General features: G+C 46.7%; 2 protein-coding genes across 6 annotated transcripts in view; one reads left to right on the top strand and one right to left on the bottom strand.

Annotated features, from left to right (window-relative positions):
• Positions 1-3,782, top strand: part of MRPS5 (mitochondrial ribosomal protein S5) — a 1,175,798-nt gene extending 1,172,016 nt beyond the window's left edge. Inside the window, exon 12 of the mRNA XM_064446598.1 lies at positions 1,794-3,782. The gene's annotated coding sequence lies outside the window, so the exon portion shown is untranslated. The remainder of the gene's footprint in view (positions 1-1,793) is intronic.
• Positions 3,783-6,676: 2,894 nt separating this feature from the next.
• LOC104052233 (cullin-9) overlaps positions 6,677-19,079 on the bottom strand; it is a 35,932-nt gene continuing 23,529 nt past the window's right edge. For 3 of the 5 annotated variants that reach the window (XM_064446581.1, XM_064446579.1, XM_064446582.1), the window contains exons 30-42: positions 18,496-18,698; positions 18,149-18,408; positions 17,708-18,071; positions 17,249-17,389; positions 12,976-13,140; positions 12,723-12,886; positions 11,723-11,816; positions 11,426-11,500; positions 10,817-10,927; positions 9,396-9,513; positions 8,913-9,046; positions 8,628-8,722; positions 6,677-7,640 (exon numbers count right to left, since the gene is read on the bottom strand). In XM_064446581.1, coding sequence (XP_064302651.1) covers positions 7,439-7,640; positions 8,628-8,722; positions 8,913-9,046; positions 9,396-9,513; positions 10,817-10,927; positions 11,426-11,500; positions 11,723-11,816; positions 12,723-12,886; positions 12,976-13,140; positions 17,249-17,389; positions 17,708-18,071; positions 18,149-18,408; positions 18,496-18,698 — 2,126 coding nt within the window. In that variant the 3' untranslated portion in view covers positions 6,677-7,438. The remainder of the gene's footprint in view (positions 7,641-8,627; positions 8,723-8,912; positions 9,047-9,395; positions 9,514-10,816; positions 10,928-11,425; positions 11,501-11,722; positions 11,817-12,722; positions 12,887-12,975; positions 13,141-17,248; positions 17,390-17,707; positions 18,072-18,148; positions 18,409-18,495; positions 18,699-19,079) is intronic. The other 2 variants (XM_064446583.1, XM_064446584.1) reach the window with 1 other exon arrangement.

Below are 19,079 nucleotides of genomic sequence, written 5' to 3'. Positions count from 1 at the left end.
GAGTCACCAACCTGGCCACACAGCCAGCAGCCTTGTGGGCTATGCTGTGATCCTGGACACTTGGAGGTGAAAGTGGTGGCCTCTGGGTTAGGTCCAACCAGTACAGCGCTTGACATCTCACCTACTGCCTCACCCTGGAGGAAATGACAAACAGCTGCCTGGATGTGTCCCCTGTGCCTGCCAGCAGCTCGTCACGTATAGCCAGAGCCAACAGAGGCTCATAGATAAATGGAATTTTTAATTGAATAGTGATTGTTAAAATTTACTTTCTTTATACTTCCATTTCTATGAACTCATTAAAAGTGAAATCAAAGTATACAGATGTGAAAAATAGGGCAGGAAAGGCACTATTTTTTTCCTTGTAACTACTTAATTATAGCTCTGGGTGATGCACTATTTAAAGGAAAAACAGTTCTGACAACAGAGAATCGCAGTGACTGGGGCTGGAAGGGACCTCTTGAGACCATCTAGTCCAACCCCCTGCTCAAGGTTTATCTGGAGCCAGCTGCCCAGGACTGGGTGCAGTTGTGTTTTGAGTACCTCCATGGGTGGAGGCTCCACAACTTCTCTGGGCAACCTCTGTCTGACCACTGTCACAGTAAAAGAAGCATTCTCTTGTGTTCATATGGAATTTCATTTTCTTTGATTTCTGCTCATTACCTGTTGTCCAGCAAATGTAGGTACTCTATGTGGTGAAAGCGTCTGAGATTTTCACATTAATTTGAAAAGACTGAAATTTTAATAAAGCCTGAATTCTCAATTAGTGCCCTTCTTGAATGCTATGATTGGGATTTAATGCACAATAAAACCCATTACCAACTATCCCAAATGAATAACATCCTCATGGCTATAAATCTTTCAGAGGTTTAGCAAGACGCAGTGATAATGCATTCCAGGATTAAGTACGGTTCACTATGCAAACAACATAAATTATGAATGACAGCCAAAACTGGTTTGCTACTACTGCAAGAGCTGAAGATGGCTTAGATCCATATAACAATGCCTTAGGCTGTTAGAGAGAAAAAAAAAAAGCTATGTTGTATTTCATATTTCTAAGTACAGAAAAGAAAGATGAAGTAACATTGCTAGAATAGGAGAAAAGCATTGGAGCTTGGGAACAGCCCGAAAAAAGTCCCAGGCTTCATTCTCAGTGTTATCCCACTCTGACATTTCCTGAATTACCTAAATATTTGTGTGAGTGTTACTTCCGAGATTCAGCATGTTCCAAGAAAACAATCCTGGAAATATACATTTTGGCAAAATGACAGGCATTTTGAAGGCGCACGCTGATTGATATACTCGCCTACAAAAATATAGTGCAGGATACACACAGATAGTGGTAAGTTGGATTTTGGCTGTCATTACTCTCATTGTTCCTGCTCTGTAGTCATTATCACAAGGCATTTCAGATACATAGGAAGTAGAGATCATCTTCATAAATCACGAAGGGCTTATTGTATATCTATTTGTATGTCTATTCTGTATGTTCTGTGCATGTATGAAGAGAAAAGCATGGTTGTACTTCCTGTGTCTGTATACTTTTTTATGCCTAGAGAAAGGGGGAAAAGCCCCAGTGAGATAAGATCAGTTGAGGCTTCTTTTCCCAGCAATAAAATATATAGATCATGTGTGCAGGTGTGTGTATCTGTAGTCTCGAAGGACATGTATTTGCATGTATCTCTGTATGTCTATCCATATATATTCTGTTTATACTTGCTGCATGTTGTCTGTATATATCCTACGCATACAAAGGTATCTAGATGGTGCCCTAGCTGTGTGTATTTTATATCCAGACAGAAGTTGCCTCACTTGGGCAATACAGGACTTGTTCTGTGTGTAGAATATACACAACCAACAGATAATGTAAATGAAATTAAGAAAGCTTCATCCAGGCAAGGTGAGACCTTTTTGTTTCCATGTAAAGTACACGCACTTTTGTTTATGCCCCATTCACAGATGCAAAAAACTAAGCAAGACTTTCCTGAGTTTCTCTGTCTCTGTGTGTGTATATATACACACACATACATACACTTCTCTGTGTAAATATATATGGTCAAGTTCTGTTCAACCTAAGGATGGAAAGCAGGGACATAGTCCAAACCCTTTTGTCTGTCTGCCAAGTCTCTGCTGTCTGAATGTCTTCTAGTTTCAGCCTGGGGAGCTCCACTGAGCCTTCTGCATTGACACAGATGTGGATTTTGTGTGGCTTGTGTATCTCTTGGGTAGCAGGTGAACAGCAAGGGCGAACGAGGGTCACCGGAGGAGTGGGGAAGCGACTCCCAGGTGAAATGAGAGCACTCCAGGTGGTCATTTGAAGGGGCTGAGGAGAATGTTTTGGGGGCCACCTTGTATCTCAGCCAGAAATGGCTGACTGTGAGTTGCAGGTTTCTTCAAAGGCAGGGAAGTGGGTTGTGCCTCTGCGCAGTTGCCACATGTGAAGGATGAAAGCTCTTTAGGAAGCATTAAGAGCGGTTGGTGACAGAGTTGGCTAATCCCTGTGCAATAAATAGCAGGGGTCTGGGGAGAGATGTGGCACTTGTATCCCCATCAGGTGTAGTCTGGCTAAGCGCAGGCAGCATTTCCATTGTGGGAATGTGCAGTGTTGTTCCTTGGCACAGAAAAACAAGGGAGAAATGATGTATTTCCCAGGAACCGCTGAGAGATGATGAATTGGGATGCATTCAAGGACTTTCACAGGGCTTGCTAGGAATTACTGTCTCTAGGAAATTGACAGGAACATTGTACAGTTGTTGGCTAAGAATTTTCAAACAGGAATAACAATACTTATTCCACTGCTGTTTTCTAGGATTGCCCACACTCGTTTTGAAACATGCGAGGACTGCCTCAATGTATGGCCCTGGAGAAGTGCTTCACCATTTGGCTTTTTTCAGAGTATTTCATTGTGTGGCACTTTTGGGGGGGGTTTTGGAGTGATAAAATGCCCAGTTCTTATTGGAGTGCATCACTGGATCAGCCTGGAGGAACGCATCACCACACAGCATTTTTTGGACCAATTCACTGTACAGCCCTGTTTGGGTTTTTTGGGAACTCTCCACCTTGGGGCTTTTTTGGAGCCCTCCATCTCCTGGATTTTTTGGAGCTTTCTGCCCCAGGGCTTTCTGGAAGTGCTCCAGCCTTCCTGAAGGTGTTCTGGGTGCTCTCTAGCATAGGGCTTTTTCATAGAGCTTCACTGTTTGGATATTCTAAAGCACTTCATCCCTGTGCTTTTTGGAAGTGCTCCATCCCAGGGCCTTTTCAGAGCCTTCCATTTCTTGGGTTCTTTGGAGCACCCTGGTGCTTTTTTGGAGGTCCACTCTCTCTCCCCCAGTGCTTTTTGGGAGCTCTTCAGCTAGGGCTTTTTTGGAAGAACTTCAGAATTTTGGGTGTTGGGAGCCCTTTACGGTTTGGCTTTCTTATGCTACACCACCTGACATTTTTTGAGTGCATTACCACACTGTCCTGGAGGAGTACATCACCATTTAGTTTTTTTCAGTCATTCTCTGTATGTTTTTTTTTTTGCAGTCCTTCATTATTTGGGTTTTTTGGAGCTCTCCACCCCTGGGGCTTTTTTGGAGCCCTCCACCATTTTGGGTCTTTTTGGAGCGCTTCACCATCTGGCTTTATTTGGGTGCATCATTGTCTGGCTTTTTTTAAGGAAGCTTCAGCATTGTGCTTTTTTGGGAACTTCACTGTCTCACTCTTTTGGGGAGCGTCATCACCTAGCATTTTTGGGGGTGCATCACCATGCAGCTCTGGATGAGTGGTGTGTTTTATTAACCAGGTGAGTGTAGACTGACCACACAGCAGTACCTTTTGTCTTCCCAGAACAGGCAGTGCCTTACCTGCAGCTTTGTCTGGGCCAAGACCTTGCGAAAAAGGATCACTTTCTAGAGAAGAGCATCAACAAACAGATGCAGCAAAAGAAGGCAGGACAGCTGAAGGGGAAAGTAAAGGTAATGTGCAGTATATGCTAGAGAAAATTTAGGGAGTAAGTGGAAAGAAATAAAAGGTGAAGCAGGGAGACAGGTAAAATCTTCTGGCTCCTCTGTAAGAAGAGGCTGGGATTAAAGCCAAGAAGAGAAACTTTCTAAGTGATCAGACAAGTGCTAAAGAAGGGGTCAAAGATAGCACAGCTTTTCATGAGACCCTTAGACATGAACCCCAAAATGTCAGTACTGGGTAGGGTGCCTTAGTTGATTCTCTCCTCTTGAGGAGACAGACTAACTTGGTGGTCTCTGGGAGGTTTCTTTTGTTCTGTATTTATGATTCATTAATAGATTACATTTTTGTCCCTACAGGAAAAAGGGCTGTGGAGAAAGATGGCAACAATAATGGTGACGATGAACCAAATGAACATGACCTTAATGACAGCTTGCTGGATGATGAGGAAGAGGAGTGTGAGTCTACTGATGAAGAGTCTGACTGGGACCCAAATTCAGAAGAAAAGGTTAATGAAGTTGTTGAAACATCTTTTGCATGGAGCACATAGATCTGTTAAGACTAAAAAGGAGCTGCATGGAACATTATAACAGTCCAATCTGGTTGTCTTAAAACAGGGATGTGCAAGGACAGGAATTGCATTGAAAACTGTTTTTTCCGTCAGTGATGTAGGCACTACAAGATGATTATAATGGGGGTGAGGGGATTCAGCAATGCCTTTCTTCTCCATGTGTATTATTTTGATGGGGTTTTGTTGTTTTGTTTTCTAATGTGGTGGAGCCAGAGATGTAGCCACTGAAGTAGGACTTTTTTAAAAGATAATTTTCTCAGTTGCTTCTTTGCCACATCTGTCTGTAAGCAGGAGCTGGCAGTTTACTCTTTTGGATATAGGCTCTGTTTGAGGTGCGGGTGATGGTGAGGTAGTAGAACAAGTGCAGAACATCAGTGTCAGTGGGGCAGTGAAGGAGCTGCCAAGAGAAGGTGAGGGCCATCAACAGCCGTCTGTCTTTGCCAGTTCTGTGTGGGGCCCCAGGTGCTGGGCACAGGGAAGGAAGAGTATGTAAAGTGAGGACAGAGGGCTATAAAAAGAGGAGAAAGTAGGAAGGATAGGATGGGGGGGAAGGGGAGCAGTGAAGACAGAAGGAAATAAGGAAGGGGGGAAGGGGAAGAAAAGAATGTAAAAGAAGAAAGGAAGGTGGGCAGGTAGCACATCTGTAGATAACGTACGTATCTTTACAAGTTACGTGTGAACTCATTTGACCGTAAATAAGTAACATCCATGGGTTGTCATGATCTAGGAAGATGGATGCTCATCGGAAGTAATGGAGGTAGATGGGATAGTAGGTAGGGAATAAAAGAGAACTTGGTAATCATGATGCATAATCTTATCTGCCAACAAAATCAACCAGCTTTACCTAGGCTACCTCACTTAGCCGGAAAAGGAACATGTAATTTACATGGGATCAATAGCCAAATGCCTCATCATCCAATTAGTGATATGCATGAATGGAGGAACCCACTGTCCCTACTTACTAGCCAGTGAAACCACAGCCAAGAGAACAGGCTTGAAAGAATCAGCAGGGAAAGAAGACCCTGTTGAGCACAACCCTAGTCTGGTGCTGTGAAGATACTTCAGAGGTGTAGAATAAATGGGAGGCCCCACAGTTGTGCAGCTCAGGGCATGTTCCAGTTTGCAGTGAAATAAAACTGATCATTTTTTCCACTTACCCAGTGAGGTTTGCAGGGGGTGAGCCCCAAAGGGCTCTCACTTCTGATGCCAAGTGCCTGGCACGACCTGTTCCAGGGACAGCGTCAGGTAGAGAGTTTGACTGGGGCAGTACACCCATCAAACCGTAACACAGGTATCCTAAGGCGAGCTCAAGGAGGACAGAAACCTCCCACGGAGCTTGATCTTGATTTTCAGTACAAATTTTGTCCATAAAAGCAGGGCCTCACAATCTTTGACTTTTTGGGTTTTAAGCAGGCATCTAGGAGACAGGGGATGAGGAACTTGGGCATATATGTTCTGCTCTGTCCCCAACAACCTGGAGAATTCAGGCTGTTCCTGCTAAGGACTGGTCATGCTAGGGAAGATGAGGGTATCTGGGCATCCCCACCATATCTCTCCCCATAGTGGCCCAGAGAGCCATCACTCTCTGGTTGTGGGGAGGGAACTTATTTGCCACATATAGGGCCAGGGCTGGGACTTCCACCATGACAGATTCTGGGGTTCAGGCTCCTGGCTGAAACCCATGCAGGACTAGGAACAAGGAGGTGGGGGGGCAGTGGAAAAATCTGTCACCTTTCCCTAGTCTGCCCCTGGCAGTTGTCCCCTGCCCAACATCCCCTAACAACCCCACATCCCTCCCAGATGATACCCAAGGCCTGAGAAGAGCCCTGTATCTCCAAAACAATCCCACAAAACCTCCACATCACCCCTCAAGCCACAACAGCAATCCCACATCTGCCTCCTGCTGGGCACCAGATGTTACCACCTTCATCAACATGCAGGCATTCTGTCTTGCACCTGCTCCCAGAAACACCAGCCCCATCTGCGTTTCTTTCCCTCCCCTCCCCGTACCTCTTACTCTTCCCTAAACTGCTCAGGAAGGAAAAGCCACTGTGCAGGGCAGACTGTGTGGCCTGGGCGATGATCCCAAACCCACACCAATTTCACAAATAACTCTTGCTCTCCCTTCATACCCATATTCCCCACAGACAACAAGGAAGCTTGTCATAGAAGAAAACTTTCTTTTTTAAACAGAACTTTTTGCAACCCTTGTTGCTCAGGGTTTTCTTTTTTGCAAAGATAAAGTATTTTCTGAACACCTTCTGCATATATATATATATATCTCATATATGTGTGTGTGTGTGCATACATTTATACACTTAAAAACAGTCCTGCCATTCATAGCAGCCCATCCTGCTTCATAGTAGAGAAGGCCACAACTCCAAACAACAGCAAAAAAGCTGTCCCTCTGAACCAGAGAAATGCACTGAACCACATCTGTGGCTCTGGAGGGGATTCCACCAGCTCCAGATGGAAGGCTTTGACTTAAGTGTAAACACATCACTTGACAGTATTTCTAGACACTGGCTGGATTAGACAGTGTCATGCTAGGACATATGCCACATTCACGTGGGGAGAGCATACCCAAGGACACCAAACAGTCCTTTAACAGGTGGCAAGCAGTCCTCACTTTGCAGCTGGACTGTGACTTTCTAACTCAATTAGATACCTATGGACAGAAATGGAGACAGGGAGAAAGGTGAGGAGATGTCTTTCTGACAGAGGTGGCCACAGTAATGCAGCCCACCTGTCCAGAGCAATGTTTCTGCATATTAAAGGGGAGTCACCAAGCAAACAGGCCCCAGAGGAATTGCCTCTTTGCCCTGCCTGAAAGCTCCTCCCTGTCTTTGATGAAAGACACTAATACAAACTGGTAGACACAGAATAGAGGCAGAAGCCCAGGCTGGCCGGCTGGGTGATAGCTCACTTCTAGTCATAGGCATCATCATCATCAAAGTAGGAGTCACAATCAAGGTTATCTGACTCATCATCAAACAGAAAGTTGTCTTCATCAAGGTCATCGTCGTCATCATCATAGTCTTCCTGCCACTGAGGTTCATACTCCTCATCTTCAACCTCTTTGCCACCTTCATCCGTGTTGGGGGAGTCACACAAGATGGTACGTTTTTGCCTATAGAAGAGGAGAGCCATCAGAGCAGAGCCCCAGCTGTGAGCAGCAACCACAACCCATCCCCACACCACCCTCATCCTCCCTGCTACCATCCCCTCAGCATCCCCATCTAAAGCCATGCCTCAGGAACACCGCAGCCATGCAGATGCAACTTGGAGAAGGCAATTAAATGGCCTTATCCATGCATGCAAGCACAGGGCTGTGTCAGAGCGCCACCTGTGACTGGGTCAACAAGCTGCAGTCTGCCACCGGTTCTGGTGTCCCAGCCTCATTCCAAGAGGACCAGAAACCCTGCTCTGAAACAGAGTGTCTCTTGACTAAGTTGTCATTCTTTTTTGCAACACGCAGCACCCTGTTCAGCTCCTGGAAACAGCAGCTGTCAGAGGGGATTGGTCACACTGGGATAGCAGATGCCAGATGTGTTTCCTGGTTTAAACAGCGTGTCATACAGGAATGGACTTTGTTTTGAACTCATCGCCTTAGTCATACTTAACACCTGCCAGCTCAGTACTCTAGAAGGAAACTAAACCATTCATTTCACCTCTCAACACATTATTTTACCAGCTGTATCACCTCCTCTCCATTCCCTTTGTAAAATAGACGTCAGGCCCTTACATCTCCCCCCATGTATGTTCTTATTCTTGCTTCTCTCATCTAGACACCTCCTAGATCTCCGATACACCTCTGAAGAAAGGGTGGGACTCTCCACAGAGACCCAAGAGAGTCCAGGGAAAGCAATTTCCATAACTTGGTCTGCCAGTGATGGAGCTTTCTTGACCATAGCTGCATACCAAGCAGAGGTTTTGCTGGTCTCCCTACACCACTATGTCACTTACATTGTTATCTCAAACCACAACATAGGATGCAAGTAATCAGTATCTGTTGTTAACTCTTTTGTATGACAGCAAGCACTGGAGAAAACTCTGCTCACCTGCTTTTTGTCTGCACTCACCCACCTTTCCTTGTTACCGTGCTAAGAAAACTCACCCTATGCAGGCAGGGGCTGAAGTAGGCACATTTGAGAGTTTCACCTTTCTCTGACCAGGATCTGCCAAAGTCTGGAGCCCAACATGGAAATCCTGCTAGCATGGAAGAACAGCCAGAAGAGAGAGACAATATGCAATTTGGGGTGTATTCTGTCTTGCAAACCCCTTCCCTACATACACACAGCACTGAGAGCCTATCCCCAGCTGATCAAGCCCCTTTCTAGGCTTGCCCAAGATCAAACTAGACCAGAGTAAGACACGCCACTAATGGGCATGTGGACTTCACCTGTGTGGAGTGCCAGAGAATTGCAAAGAGACGCTCCTTGATCTGGTGTACCAACTCCAAACCAGTACTGAAATGCTCTGCTTTCAGGAGCTGAAGAGAAGAGACCAGGTCCTGGTACTGCAGCAGGGTTTCCTCTGCAATTGAAGGTCAACAAAATCACACTGCTTTCCACACTCTTAAGCAGAGGCCCAGTCCCTTGGCTCTGATTATGAAGCCAGTCACAGCTACTGAGGTCTCCTGTGCACATACATTAATCTTTCAGAAGGGAATACATTGCTCCTTACTGCATCAACCTCCATAAGCAGCCAAACTGCTTCAGTGGACTTCCCAGAAATGACATTGAGAAGACAAAAATGGGCTGGGAGAAGTGAGAGAGACCAGCTGGGTGCTGGTGTGTATGATATTGCCCCACTACAGAGCTGCCACCCTTTGAACCAGCCAGCTAGGAATACAAGTCTGCTTTGGAGAGGCTGCAGGACTTACCCAGAAGGATCTGCAGAGCATTAGTGTGCAGCTCTAGGCTCTCAGTCTGCTGTTCCACAATATCCATGCTCTCAGTGTCCTGGTTATAGTAGCTGTACACACAGGAGTAGGCCAGCACCTGGAGCAATACAGATCATGCTATAAGCATCCTCCTTCAGCTTCAAAGTGGGCAAGAAGAGACTGGCATCACACCCTTCCAGACTTCATTACTTCTCAGTGGCTGAGAGAAGCCTGGCAGTGCTTCTTGTCTGTGGTGATAGCCCAGTGAACCGTTATGCCAAATGACAGCAGTGCCAGGATACCTAGAGCTACCCATAGGACTGGCAATGAATGTGTAATTATTTTGTACTGAAGTCTGAAACTGATTGTTCCCACCTGTGAACCATCACAAGAACACAGCCTGTAAATGCATAGCAAGTGTGACTGACTAGCTGGCAGAGAGTCAAAACAACCAGCACACAATCTGCACATTGCTGGGCAGCCCAGGTCGAAATCAAGTGGTGATGAACTGAGCCCAAGGGGAAGCAGGCATGGTGTTACACAGCACCAAGAGCCCACAACAAAGGCATTTCAACAAGTGACAAACTCCTATTATGAACAACTCCTAAAGCCATCCAGGCACCCAGCAGGAAACAAGACCACTGTTTCCATTTAAAGAAATGGGCCAGAAAAGCCAGCAGCAGCAAGCAACAGTGATATATACATCCTGGCAAAAACAGAGAATGCCATACTGAAAAGAACAGGGTCGGACACCCTTGTTCCACACGCCTCTCTCAAAAATCAACTCTGCCTGCATAAGCAAGGTACACACTGCAAAAGCAAAACTGCAAAGGCAATTCTCATCATCTTATGTTTCAGGGGACAGAAGGCATTGCAGGCCTATGCTGTCACAGGCTTACTGCACAAATCCAGTGGCTGCACTGCAAATCCTTCCTAATGTTGTTATTAGGGCATGCAGTAGGTAACTCAGTGCTCCCAAAACACCTATGGCTCATGAAATGAATTTAAGAAAGGAAAATCATAGCATGAGCATCAAAAGGGACTTCCTAACTGTAACACAGCATCAGAAGTATTTTCAGAAAGTAAGTGCCACCACTGAGGCATTTCAAATTCAAATGGACCAAACCCAGTATATGAAAACCCTAAATCCTTGTGCTGATTCCACGGTGTCAGCTTGAGCTAAGCTCCAAACCCTATGGCCTGACTGTAAGGAACACTGCAGACAGAGTCCAACTCACAGTGACAGCAGGAAAAGGCAGACATGAGCTCTTCCCATCCTGATGCTATTATTCCCCTCGAGCATTTTCTGTCTCCCCTTTTTTGGAGTAGAGCAAGGTTGGCATCTCCTCACTTTCAGAGAGGCATAAAACGTGCCAACAAAATTAGGCCTAAACCTCAGCAAGCCTGTTATCCAACCTTACCTTCCGTGCCTGTTCTAGCACTTTGCAGGCATCAAGAACAAAGGTCAAAGTCCTAATTTTTGGCATCTCACTGACGGAAGAAACCCTGTTCCTCAAACTCATGGCAAATTCCTGCAATGACAGAGCAGGGGAAAAAAAAGAGTCAATGTCAAGCTCCACAAGGTCGAAAAAATAGCACCTTCCATGCAGATAACTGCTAAGCATCCTGAAGTGCCACCCCAGAAGATACAGGCAGCAGAAGAGCATTTACTGCATCCAACTATGACATCTCTACTGTGCTATCACTTCAACCTTTTACAGTATCTCAGCTCTAGACAAAATTAAGCCTTCAGCCCTTCAGTTGCCATTGCTTCCAAGTACTGCATCAGTTTGAGCACATGAACGCTACAAGTTAGGTGTTCAGTTTCCACAACAGGCCTGGTAGAGGAAAGCAGGCCAAGAACTACCCATTACATCAGAGCAAGGGTGAAATGACCTGGCATCCCCACCTGGATCTGAAGCCTGCTTCTCAGCTTCAGGTGAAACACACTGAGACACAACAGAAACTGTCCTGCTCACCAGTACTAAGGCAACAGAGTCAGCATCTGCAAAGGAAGGAGGAGGCCTTACCCTTGCATGATGATGAAAAGTGCATCTCTCATTGTAATCCTGAAAACGCTTCTCCTGCCAAGCTGCTTTACTCACCTGAAAGGAAAGGTAGAAGTAACTTGTAGCAATTTCCCTCAAGAACCAGAGTTGCCCAGAAATGGCTACCGCACACAGAGACTTCCACAATAGTATCAATATTGCTGGCAAGTGCACAAAGTCCATAGTAAAGAGCACAAGTGAAGATCCTCACCCTCTCTCCAAGAGGCCAGGTGCATCTAAACACAAGCATGAACCACTGGGATATAAGAAACCACTCACCATAGCAGAGCAGTTGTAATAATCCTTATGAGTTGGCTTCCAGGGCTTGAGGCAACGCCAACAGAAGCCATGATTACACTTTGCACATGTCATACTGCATGGTAGGAGAAAAACAATGGAAACCACTCAGTCCTAACAGCACATTTGCAGAAGTTCCTCACAGTGCTCCCCTAGATTGCAGGGGATGACTGCGATGGTGCAACCCAGTCACTCCCATTCACTTAGTACTATGCATTTCCCTGCAAGTATTTTTTTAAAGTCTTTGCTGGAAGCAGATGATGCTTAAAACCAGTCATTGTGTCTCCAAAAATGAGCTGGGTAAACTGGCAGCATGATCTCACAGTAGCAATTTAACAAGTACTTGAAGGGTGGACTTAGCATTCCAGAGTTTGAAGCAAGATCCACATGAGCAGCTCGCCTTTTCCCTCAGCAATGCAGTACTCCACAGTGCAGAGCAGCACTGCACGGCTCTAGGGCCACACGTGTGGGGACAAATCACTGCTGAGCACTAAGGGCTGTGCCAGTGCAAGGAAGAAACACACAGCGACTCCTAAGCCCTGGCTTCAAAGCTGGAGGTAACTCCCCTATCATGTAAAAAGCTGCCAGAGATCCAAGCCAATTCAAACGAGGTAGTTAAAAGAAAATTCCTTAAAGTTACAGGAATAGGTAAGCATGAAAGAAAAAACAGTGCCAAGATATCCACTCCCCTAACCTGTACATCTGCGTGTCTATAGCAGATTCCAAGAGCAGACAAGGGCACACTGCAAAAAGGTACTGCAAAATGAGTTGTCATTCTACTACAAAGCTATCAATGGCTTTAACTCTGAATGCTGGGGAACATTTTCCTTTTCCTAGGAATTAAAAGCAATCGCTCATTCCTCTAAAACTATAAAACAGACCTGCAGTAACTGCTAAGAAAAAAAAAAAAAGAGGCTCAATGGACCTAACTGTATGTCTACCCTCTCTTGTCTGCAGCAGCAAACAAAGAAAGGATACTCACTGCAGGCACCCCTCATTTTTCTCTATCTGAGCCTGGCAGCTTGGGCAGTGCTTCGAAATGAGCTTAGCCAGATGTTTGCTTTGGGCTTCACTTGTCATTCCCTCATAGTATCCATCGTCATCCACCCACTGAGACATGTGGCTGCAGCTGGCAGGATAGTGGGCCTGAAAGAGAGAGACAGTCAAACACACAAAAGCAGAATGATGTGTGCCAAACCCAAGACAGTATTGCCCATGATTCAGCTCAGCCTCACCTCTGGAAAGTTGCAGTTGAAGCAGGATATCCAGGAGCACTTGGAACAGGCTGCCCCATAACCAAGTCCATCCTTAAGGAGGATCTGATCACAGCCCTGAGGGTTGGTGCACCATGTCAGGTTGGAGCAACACTCAACATAGCCTCTGAGGAGGGCTTTTTCATACTGTAATAAGAAGCCACGAGGGAGATTTAAGGCAGAGAAGCTGCATGGTTAGGTCTTACAGCTGGGGTCTGGTGCCTCTGGGCTCTACATCTGACTGAACTACTGCTCGCACCAGAACAGCACTATATTAGTTTACTTTCATTCCCTTTGTGTAAATTCCCCACCCCTTGTGTTACACCTGGAGGCTCCTTCACATAATCACAGAATAGCTGAGGTTGGAACACACTTCTGGACATGAAAACTAGTTCAACCCCTCCAGCTCAAAGCAGAATTGCTCAGGACCATGTCCAGTTGGGTTTTGAACATACCCAAAGATAGAGACTACAGCCTCTCTGTCCAACCTGTTCCAATGTCCCATTACCCTTACTGTTAAAAAAAATTTCTGATGTTTAAATGGAACTCCTCATATTTACATTAGTGCCCACTGCCTCTTATGCTTTCACTGGATATCACCAGGAAGAATCTGGTTCCTTAATCCCATTTGTGTATTTACACATGTTGCTAAGCTCCACCCCAAGCCTTTGCTTTTCCAGGCTAAACAAGCCCAGCTCTCTCAGCTTCTCCTAGAGGTGTTCCCAAACCTAAATCATCTTTGTGGCCTTTTGCTGGATTCTCCCCAGTATGTCACATCTTTCTTGTGCTGGTGAGCCCAGAAATGAACATAGTACTCCACATGTGGTCTCACCAGGTAGAGGAGAAGGATCACCTTCCTCACCCTGCCATCAATGCTCTTCCTAATTCAACTTAAGATGTTAGTGGACCTTCTTAGCCACAAGGGCACACTGCCAGTTTATGTTCAACTTGTTGTCCACTGTGACTTTCTACAGGGCTGCTTTCTAGACGGTTGGCCCCAGCACACAGAGTGTTGCACTGGGTTATTCCACCCCAGGAGCAGGGCTTGGCCTTTGTTGAACTTAATGATATTCTTGTTTGCTAAGCTCTCAAGTCTGTTGAGGTCCCCCTCAATGGCAGCACAACCATCTGGAGCATCAACCAGTCCTCCTAGCTGTTTATCTATACATTTGCTGGGGGTACACTTAGTCCCATCATCCAGATAAATCACGAAGACGTTAAACAAGGTTAGCCTTAGTATCAGCAAAGGTTACACTAAGGTGACTGGCCTCAGGCTAAGCCTTCTGCCATTGATCATAACCCTCTGAGCTCAGCAGGCCATCTCACTGTCCCCTCATCCAGTTTGTACTTCATCAGTTTTCTTCTATGAGGATGTGGTGGAAGATGCTGGAGAAAGCCTTACTAAAGCTGAGATAAACAACATCTCCCCTCATCCACCAAGCCAATCATCTCACCATAAAAATCTATCAGGTGCTCTTTTTAACTTATTCTGATTTTAAGTTCCTCAGCAGACTTCTGCTTAGTTACATGATGTGCAAAGGGGAAGGAGACTTGCTTTGCCCAGAGCCTCTAAACATTACTGCAGAGGACAAAGCAAATTGGTTATTGATGAGGGACTGTTCAGGTAGGGACCCAGGGATGCAACTATACTGCACATAGTAGCTTAGTCTTCTATGCTCAGTTACTGCAGTGTAAGGACTGTGCAAACATACACAAAGCTAGAGGAAGTTCAGAAGAAATCCTGTAGTCTTCACAGCCCTCCTGCGGAGATTTTTGCATACCTGGAGAGCAGCTCTAAAGCCACCAGGCACAGAAAGGACAAGACAGGTCACAACAAACACTAGAGAGAAAAGGTGCAAGACCTGAGCACCGAAGGGCTCAGACAGGGCTCTCATTCATTTCTCCCTTGTTTATTCTCTCTTGCTCATTCTCTCTCTCAAGCAACCTAAACCAGAGAGTGTACATTGACTGGCTGCAAGGATGTCAGCCTCTGTCATGGCAAAATGCCTGGTGGAAGCAAAGTCTCAACAAAGCCACTTCATTCTTCTCAAAGAGAGTCAACATCTGTGTCCTGTTGATAAGCGATGTGATCATTTCTGCCCAGACACCAGTATCCAGAGAGATAAATGGGTACTTGAGTCAACAGACAGCACCAAATCACAGCCTTCACAGAGGCTGAATTTCACATCATCAGATGTCTGGAGTTTTGCTCTATCCTATTTCCTTGGCGAGGAGGAGACAGAGGTGCAACTGCTAAGGAGAATCTAGGATTCCTGCTGGAACTGTAAGAGAAAAAGCTGCTCTCAGGAAGCCCAAAAGGAGAGGGAACAAGTGTCCAAGGAAGGTCTGGGAAGAAAACTAGCCAGGTACAATCAAGAAGTTGCCAAGTACTGCCTGACACGGACCAACAGATCTTAGAACAACCTTTGCACACACTGGAGTGAATCCAGGTATGGACCCTATAGCATGATTCCCAGTAAAGAATCCCCGGGGACAGAATGGAAGACTACCTCTGGAGAACAGACTCTCACGGAACTTGAGGGAAACAAGGCTGAGAGAAAACCTCTTTCAGAAACATGACAGGGTTTGTGTTTTATAGAAACACAAGCCTGAAAAGTTTAAACTCAAATATTCTTGTATTAGCAAGAGTGCAGCCAGCAGGCAAGAAAAGGGATTTCTCACAGCTCTTTGGGACTGGTGACACAACTGGAGAGCTCAGACTGTTCCCAGTATCAAGTACAAGACAGACACTAACAGACTAGAGAAAGTCATCCATAGGTCACTAAGGGGCTGGAGCACAGAATGTATGAGGGAAGGCTGAGAGCTCAGTTTGTTCAGTATGGGGAGAAGGCAGCAGAGGGCGATCTTACCACTGCCTACAGTTACGCAAATGTAAGATGCAGAGGACAGCGAACCTGAAGCAGTATGTTTTAACTTCAGCATTATATCTTCACACAATAATCCGGCTATTTTGAGCACAGGGTTGGACCAGAAATCTCCACAGCTTATTGCAACCTAAATTATTCTATGACTGTATGTGCAACTCTGCACAAGGCATTAAGGCTCCAGCCATACCACTTACTGAGCAAACAGGGAAACAGATAATGTTTCAGTGAGCATCAGAGCAACTTGCTAAAATTGGCTGCAATTTCTGTTGACCTGCAATAATATTTTTTTATAAAATAGCCATAGCAACAGGATATTAAATCCTACTCTCAGACAGGTGTGACTACAGGATTTGCAAAGCCAGAAGGAGTGAACTGCCCAGATACATGCACTAATTGTCCAAGCACTTCTTACAGAAAATAAGATACCGAAGATCTGTTGACGAAAATGCTCTTCTGTAGCCTTGCCTATTTTGGTTGCTAGTTTGCAAGCTTAAAGAAAAGTTATAAGGTAGAGCAGTCTTTATGACTACTGTTCATTTCTCCTCATGACTGTTCACACAGGATCATAATGACAGTAACATGCTGGAAGTGGAAGAAAATATTTTTGGAGGAGTTGCTGGTGGAGACCTGTCCAACAACAGAGCAGTGGAAAACAGATAAGACATGTGGCATGTCATACGACAGCCACAGCTCTGCCATAAGATGGGGAGAGCATTCAGCTCTAATAACTAAAAACTGAAATAATAGGGAGAAAAAGTAGCTTCTGCCTCAGAACAAGCACCTCCTGCTACCCCCTGCTGGCTGAGGACTAAAGTAAGAACAGCTCAGGAAGCCTGGTTTAGAGATGTCTGGACCCACACAGACTTAATTAGAGCGAAGATTAAGTCTGACGTGGTAATTTCTGTCATCTTCACAAAAACCTGAGGTGCTCAAAGCCAGAGACCGATGGAAAAGAAAGGACGTTGGGGTCACTGATGCAGTGATAAAATTAAAGTGCTCAAATGTTTTCTCTTCATTTGTCTTACATTTTACAATTGCTTCCAACACACCAGCAGAGGATTCTTGTCATGAGCTCCTACCACTGCTGTCACCTGGTCCTCAGCTAAGGATGTACCCGAGATGTTGTTTCCTGGAGACATGTTTAGAGGAAATACCACTGTGCTCTTTTGCTGATGTTATGCTTTCCTGAATAGCTGGTATTGACTACGATCAGACAAGCAACACCACTGGGTAAAAGTCTGTCTGCCTCAGTTGTCACACTGCCAGTCTTAGCAATGGGAAGGGAAAAGCAGCAGCAAGATTATCTGCTAGTCCTGACCAAAATGAAATAGAGCTTGGACACCCATTAACCACCTCTCCTACCTCACCTTGGCTATTATCTCCTCAGAGGAAACGATGGAATAAATGAAGGCTGTAGTTGGCTGCGCACGGCACTCAGATATGGGACAGGTACAGTTGACAACCATGTTCTGTTCAATGCGAGTTGTGAGATACTCACTCCAACAGGGCTGTGGAGGCAGAAGAGAGATCAGAACTTAACAGGAGCTGCACCACCTGGGTCATGTGACCCTGGAAGCCCACCCCACCCAGGAGAGGGTGCACGAAAGCACCACAAACCGCGGGCAAGTACTCAAAAGCACAAAAGTGGGAACAGACTAATCGGGAGCTGAAGGATCAAAACACACAAGTGAACTAAGAAAAGACAGTGTATCAGGTGATTTTCACAGAGCTCATAACAGCTTACAACAAAGCCAACCAAGTGCCACCAGCTAGGCAGCACCAATTCCCTACCAAGTTACAGGAGCCAAAGACCACAGGACCTTCACCTTGCAGCAGTAGTGCATGCAGCAGAGGGTTGGTGGCTTCTCAGTGGGACATAGCTGGTTCACACAGACTGGGCAGTGGGTTCCTGGGCTTGGTGGGGGCTGGGCATCCTGCACTTGCAGCCCCGAGGAGATGAGCAGGGTCTCACGGTTCTCCACATAGCACTGGATCAGGAAATCCACATTCCATCTGCAGTGCATGAGGAGGTGCCGAGCAACATCATCCGGGATGCTCAGAGTATCCTGGACCTGCTGTACTGTCTGGTTCATAAGCAGCTTCGCCCCCTCTGGACTAAGCGTGTGCCCCACTGGCACCTGCAGCATTGCCATGAGAAACTCCTCTGACCTGCCTACACCAGGATTCAGCCTGACATGGAGAAATGCGTCATGTCCACACAGGGTAGAGAAGCACACCCCTCCACACCTGGTGACATGTATTCCTACCAATACAGGCAGTCTGTGCTGTCCTCATCCAGAGATGCCTCTGGTGGCCTGCTCTGGAAAACCATCTGTGCCTGGCCCCCAAGAGGTGTTGTGGGCTCAGCAGAGATGTATTCCAAGACATGAGGCCTCTCATCCTGGCGCCGGACATAGCCCTGGTTCAGCAGGTGCAGGACACAGGACAGGACATCCACACTGTGGCAGCAGAAGCTCAAGAACTGCAGCCCTGGACCCAATTCACCCTTCTGGCAGGCATCAATCACCTACAACAGCAAGGAAGCCCCACATTCCATTGCAGTGCGGTGCAGCACCCAGGCAGCCCCCTCCTCTGCCCCTCAAGCCCTCCATACCCTGAACACCAGGTTGTCAATGTGCAGCTGCTTCTCCACCTTAAGGATGCGGGTGATGAGGCAGCAGAGGACATTCCTCTTCCTTTCCAGGGCACTGACTTCAGCCCTTTCTGCCCGTAGGTACCTCTGCTGGGGCAGCAGCCTCAGGTGGCGGCCAGAGGCATGGGCCAGGGCTGCCTGGTTGAGCCGCAGCACACCTGGAGCTAGCACCCGGCCCAGGGTCAGCCAAACCCCAAGCTGGGCCTGAAGGAGCCCCAGGACACGCTTGTGGCTGTTGGACCCAACCCTGGGCCTCCCACTGATGACTGCCTTTGCAGGTGTCAGCCCCATTCCTGTCCCCCACACATGGCCCCAGGCAACAGCCACACACACAACCCCTGGCCCCAGACCCCAGCCCTACACACAGGCCTGAGACCCAACCACCCACACTGACCCATGGCCCCGCACCCAGCCCCACACACAGACCCACGGCCCGAGCACCAACAGACTCACCCCACCCGACTTACTTCCCCTACAAGTGCCCCTACCCCAGCACCCACTTGGAGCTCAGCCCAGCACCTCCCCAGGGCTGCCCCAGCCCTGCA

Source organism: Phalacrocorax carbo, chromosome 3, assembly GCF_963921805.1.
Source record: "Phalacrocorax carbo chromosome 3, bPhaCar2.1, whole genome shotgun sequence".
Classification (NCBI taxonomy): Eukaryota; Metazoa; Chordata; class Aves; order Suliformes; family Phalacrocoracidae; genus Phalacrocorax; species Phalacrocorax carbo.
Note: the sequence above shows the minus strand (reverse complement) of the source record. Positions and strands in the feature narration are given on the sequence as shown.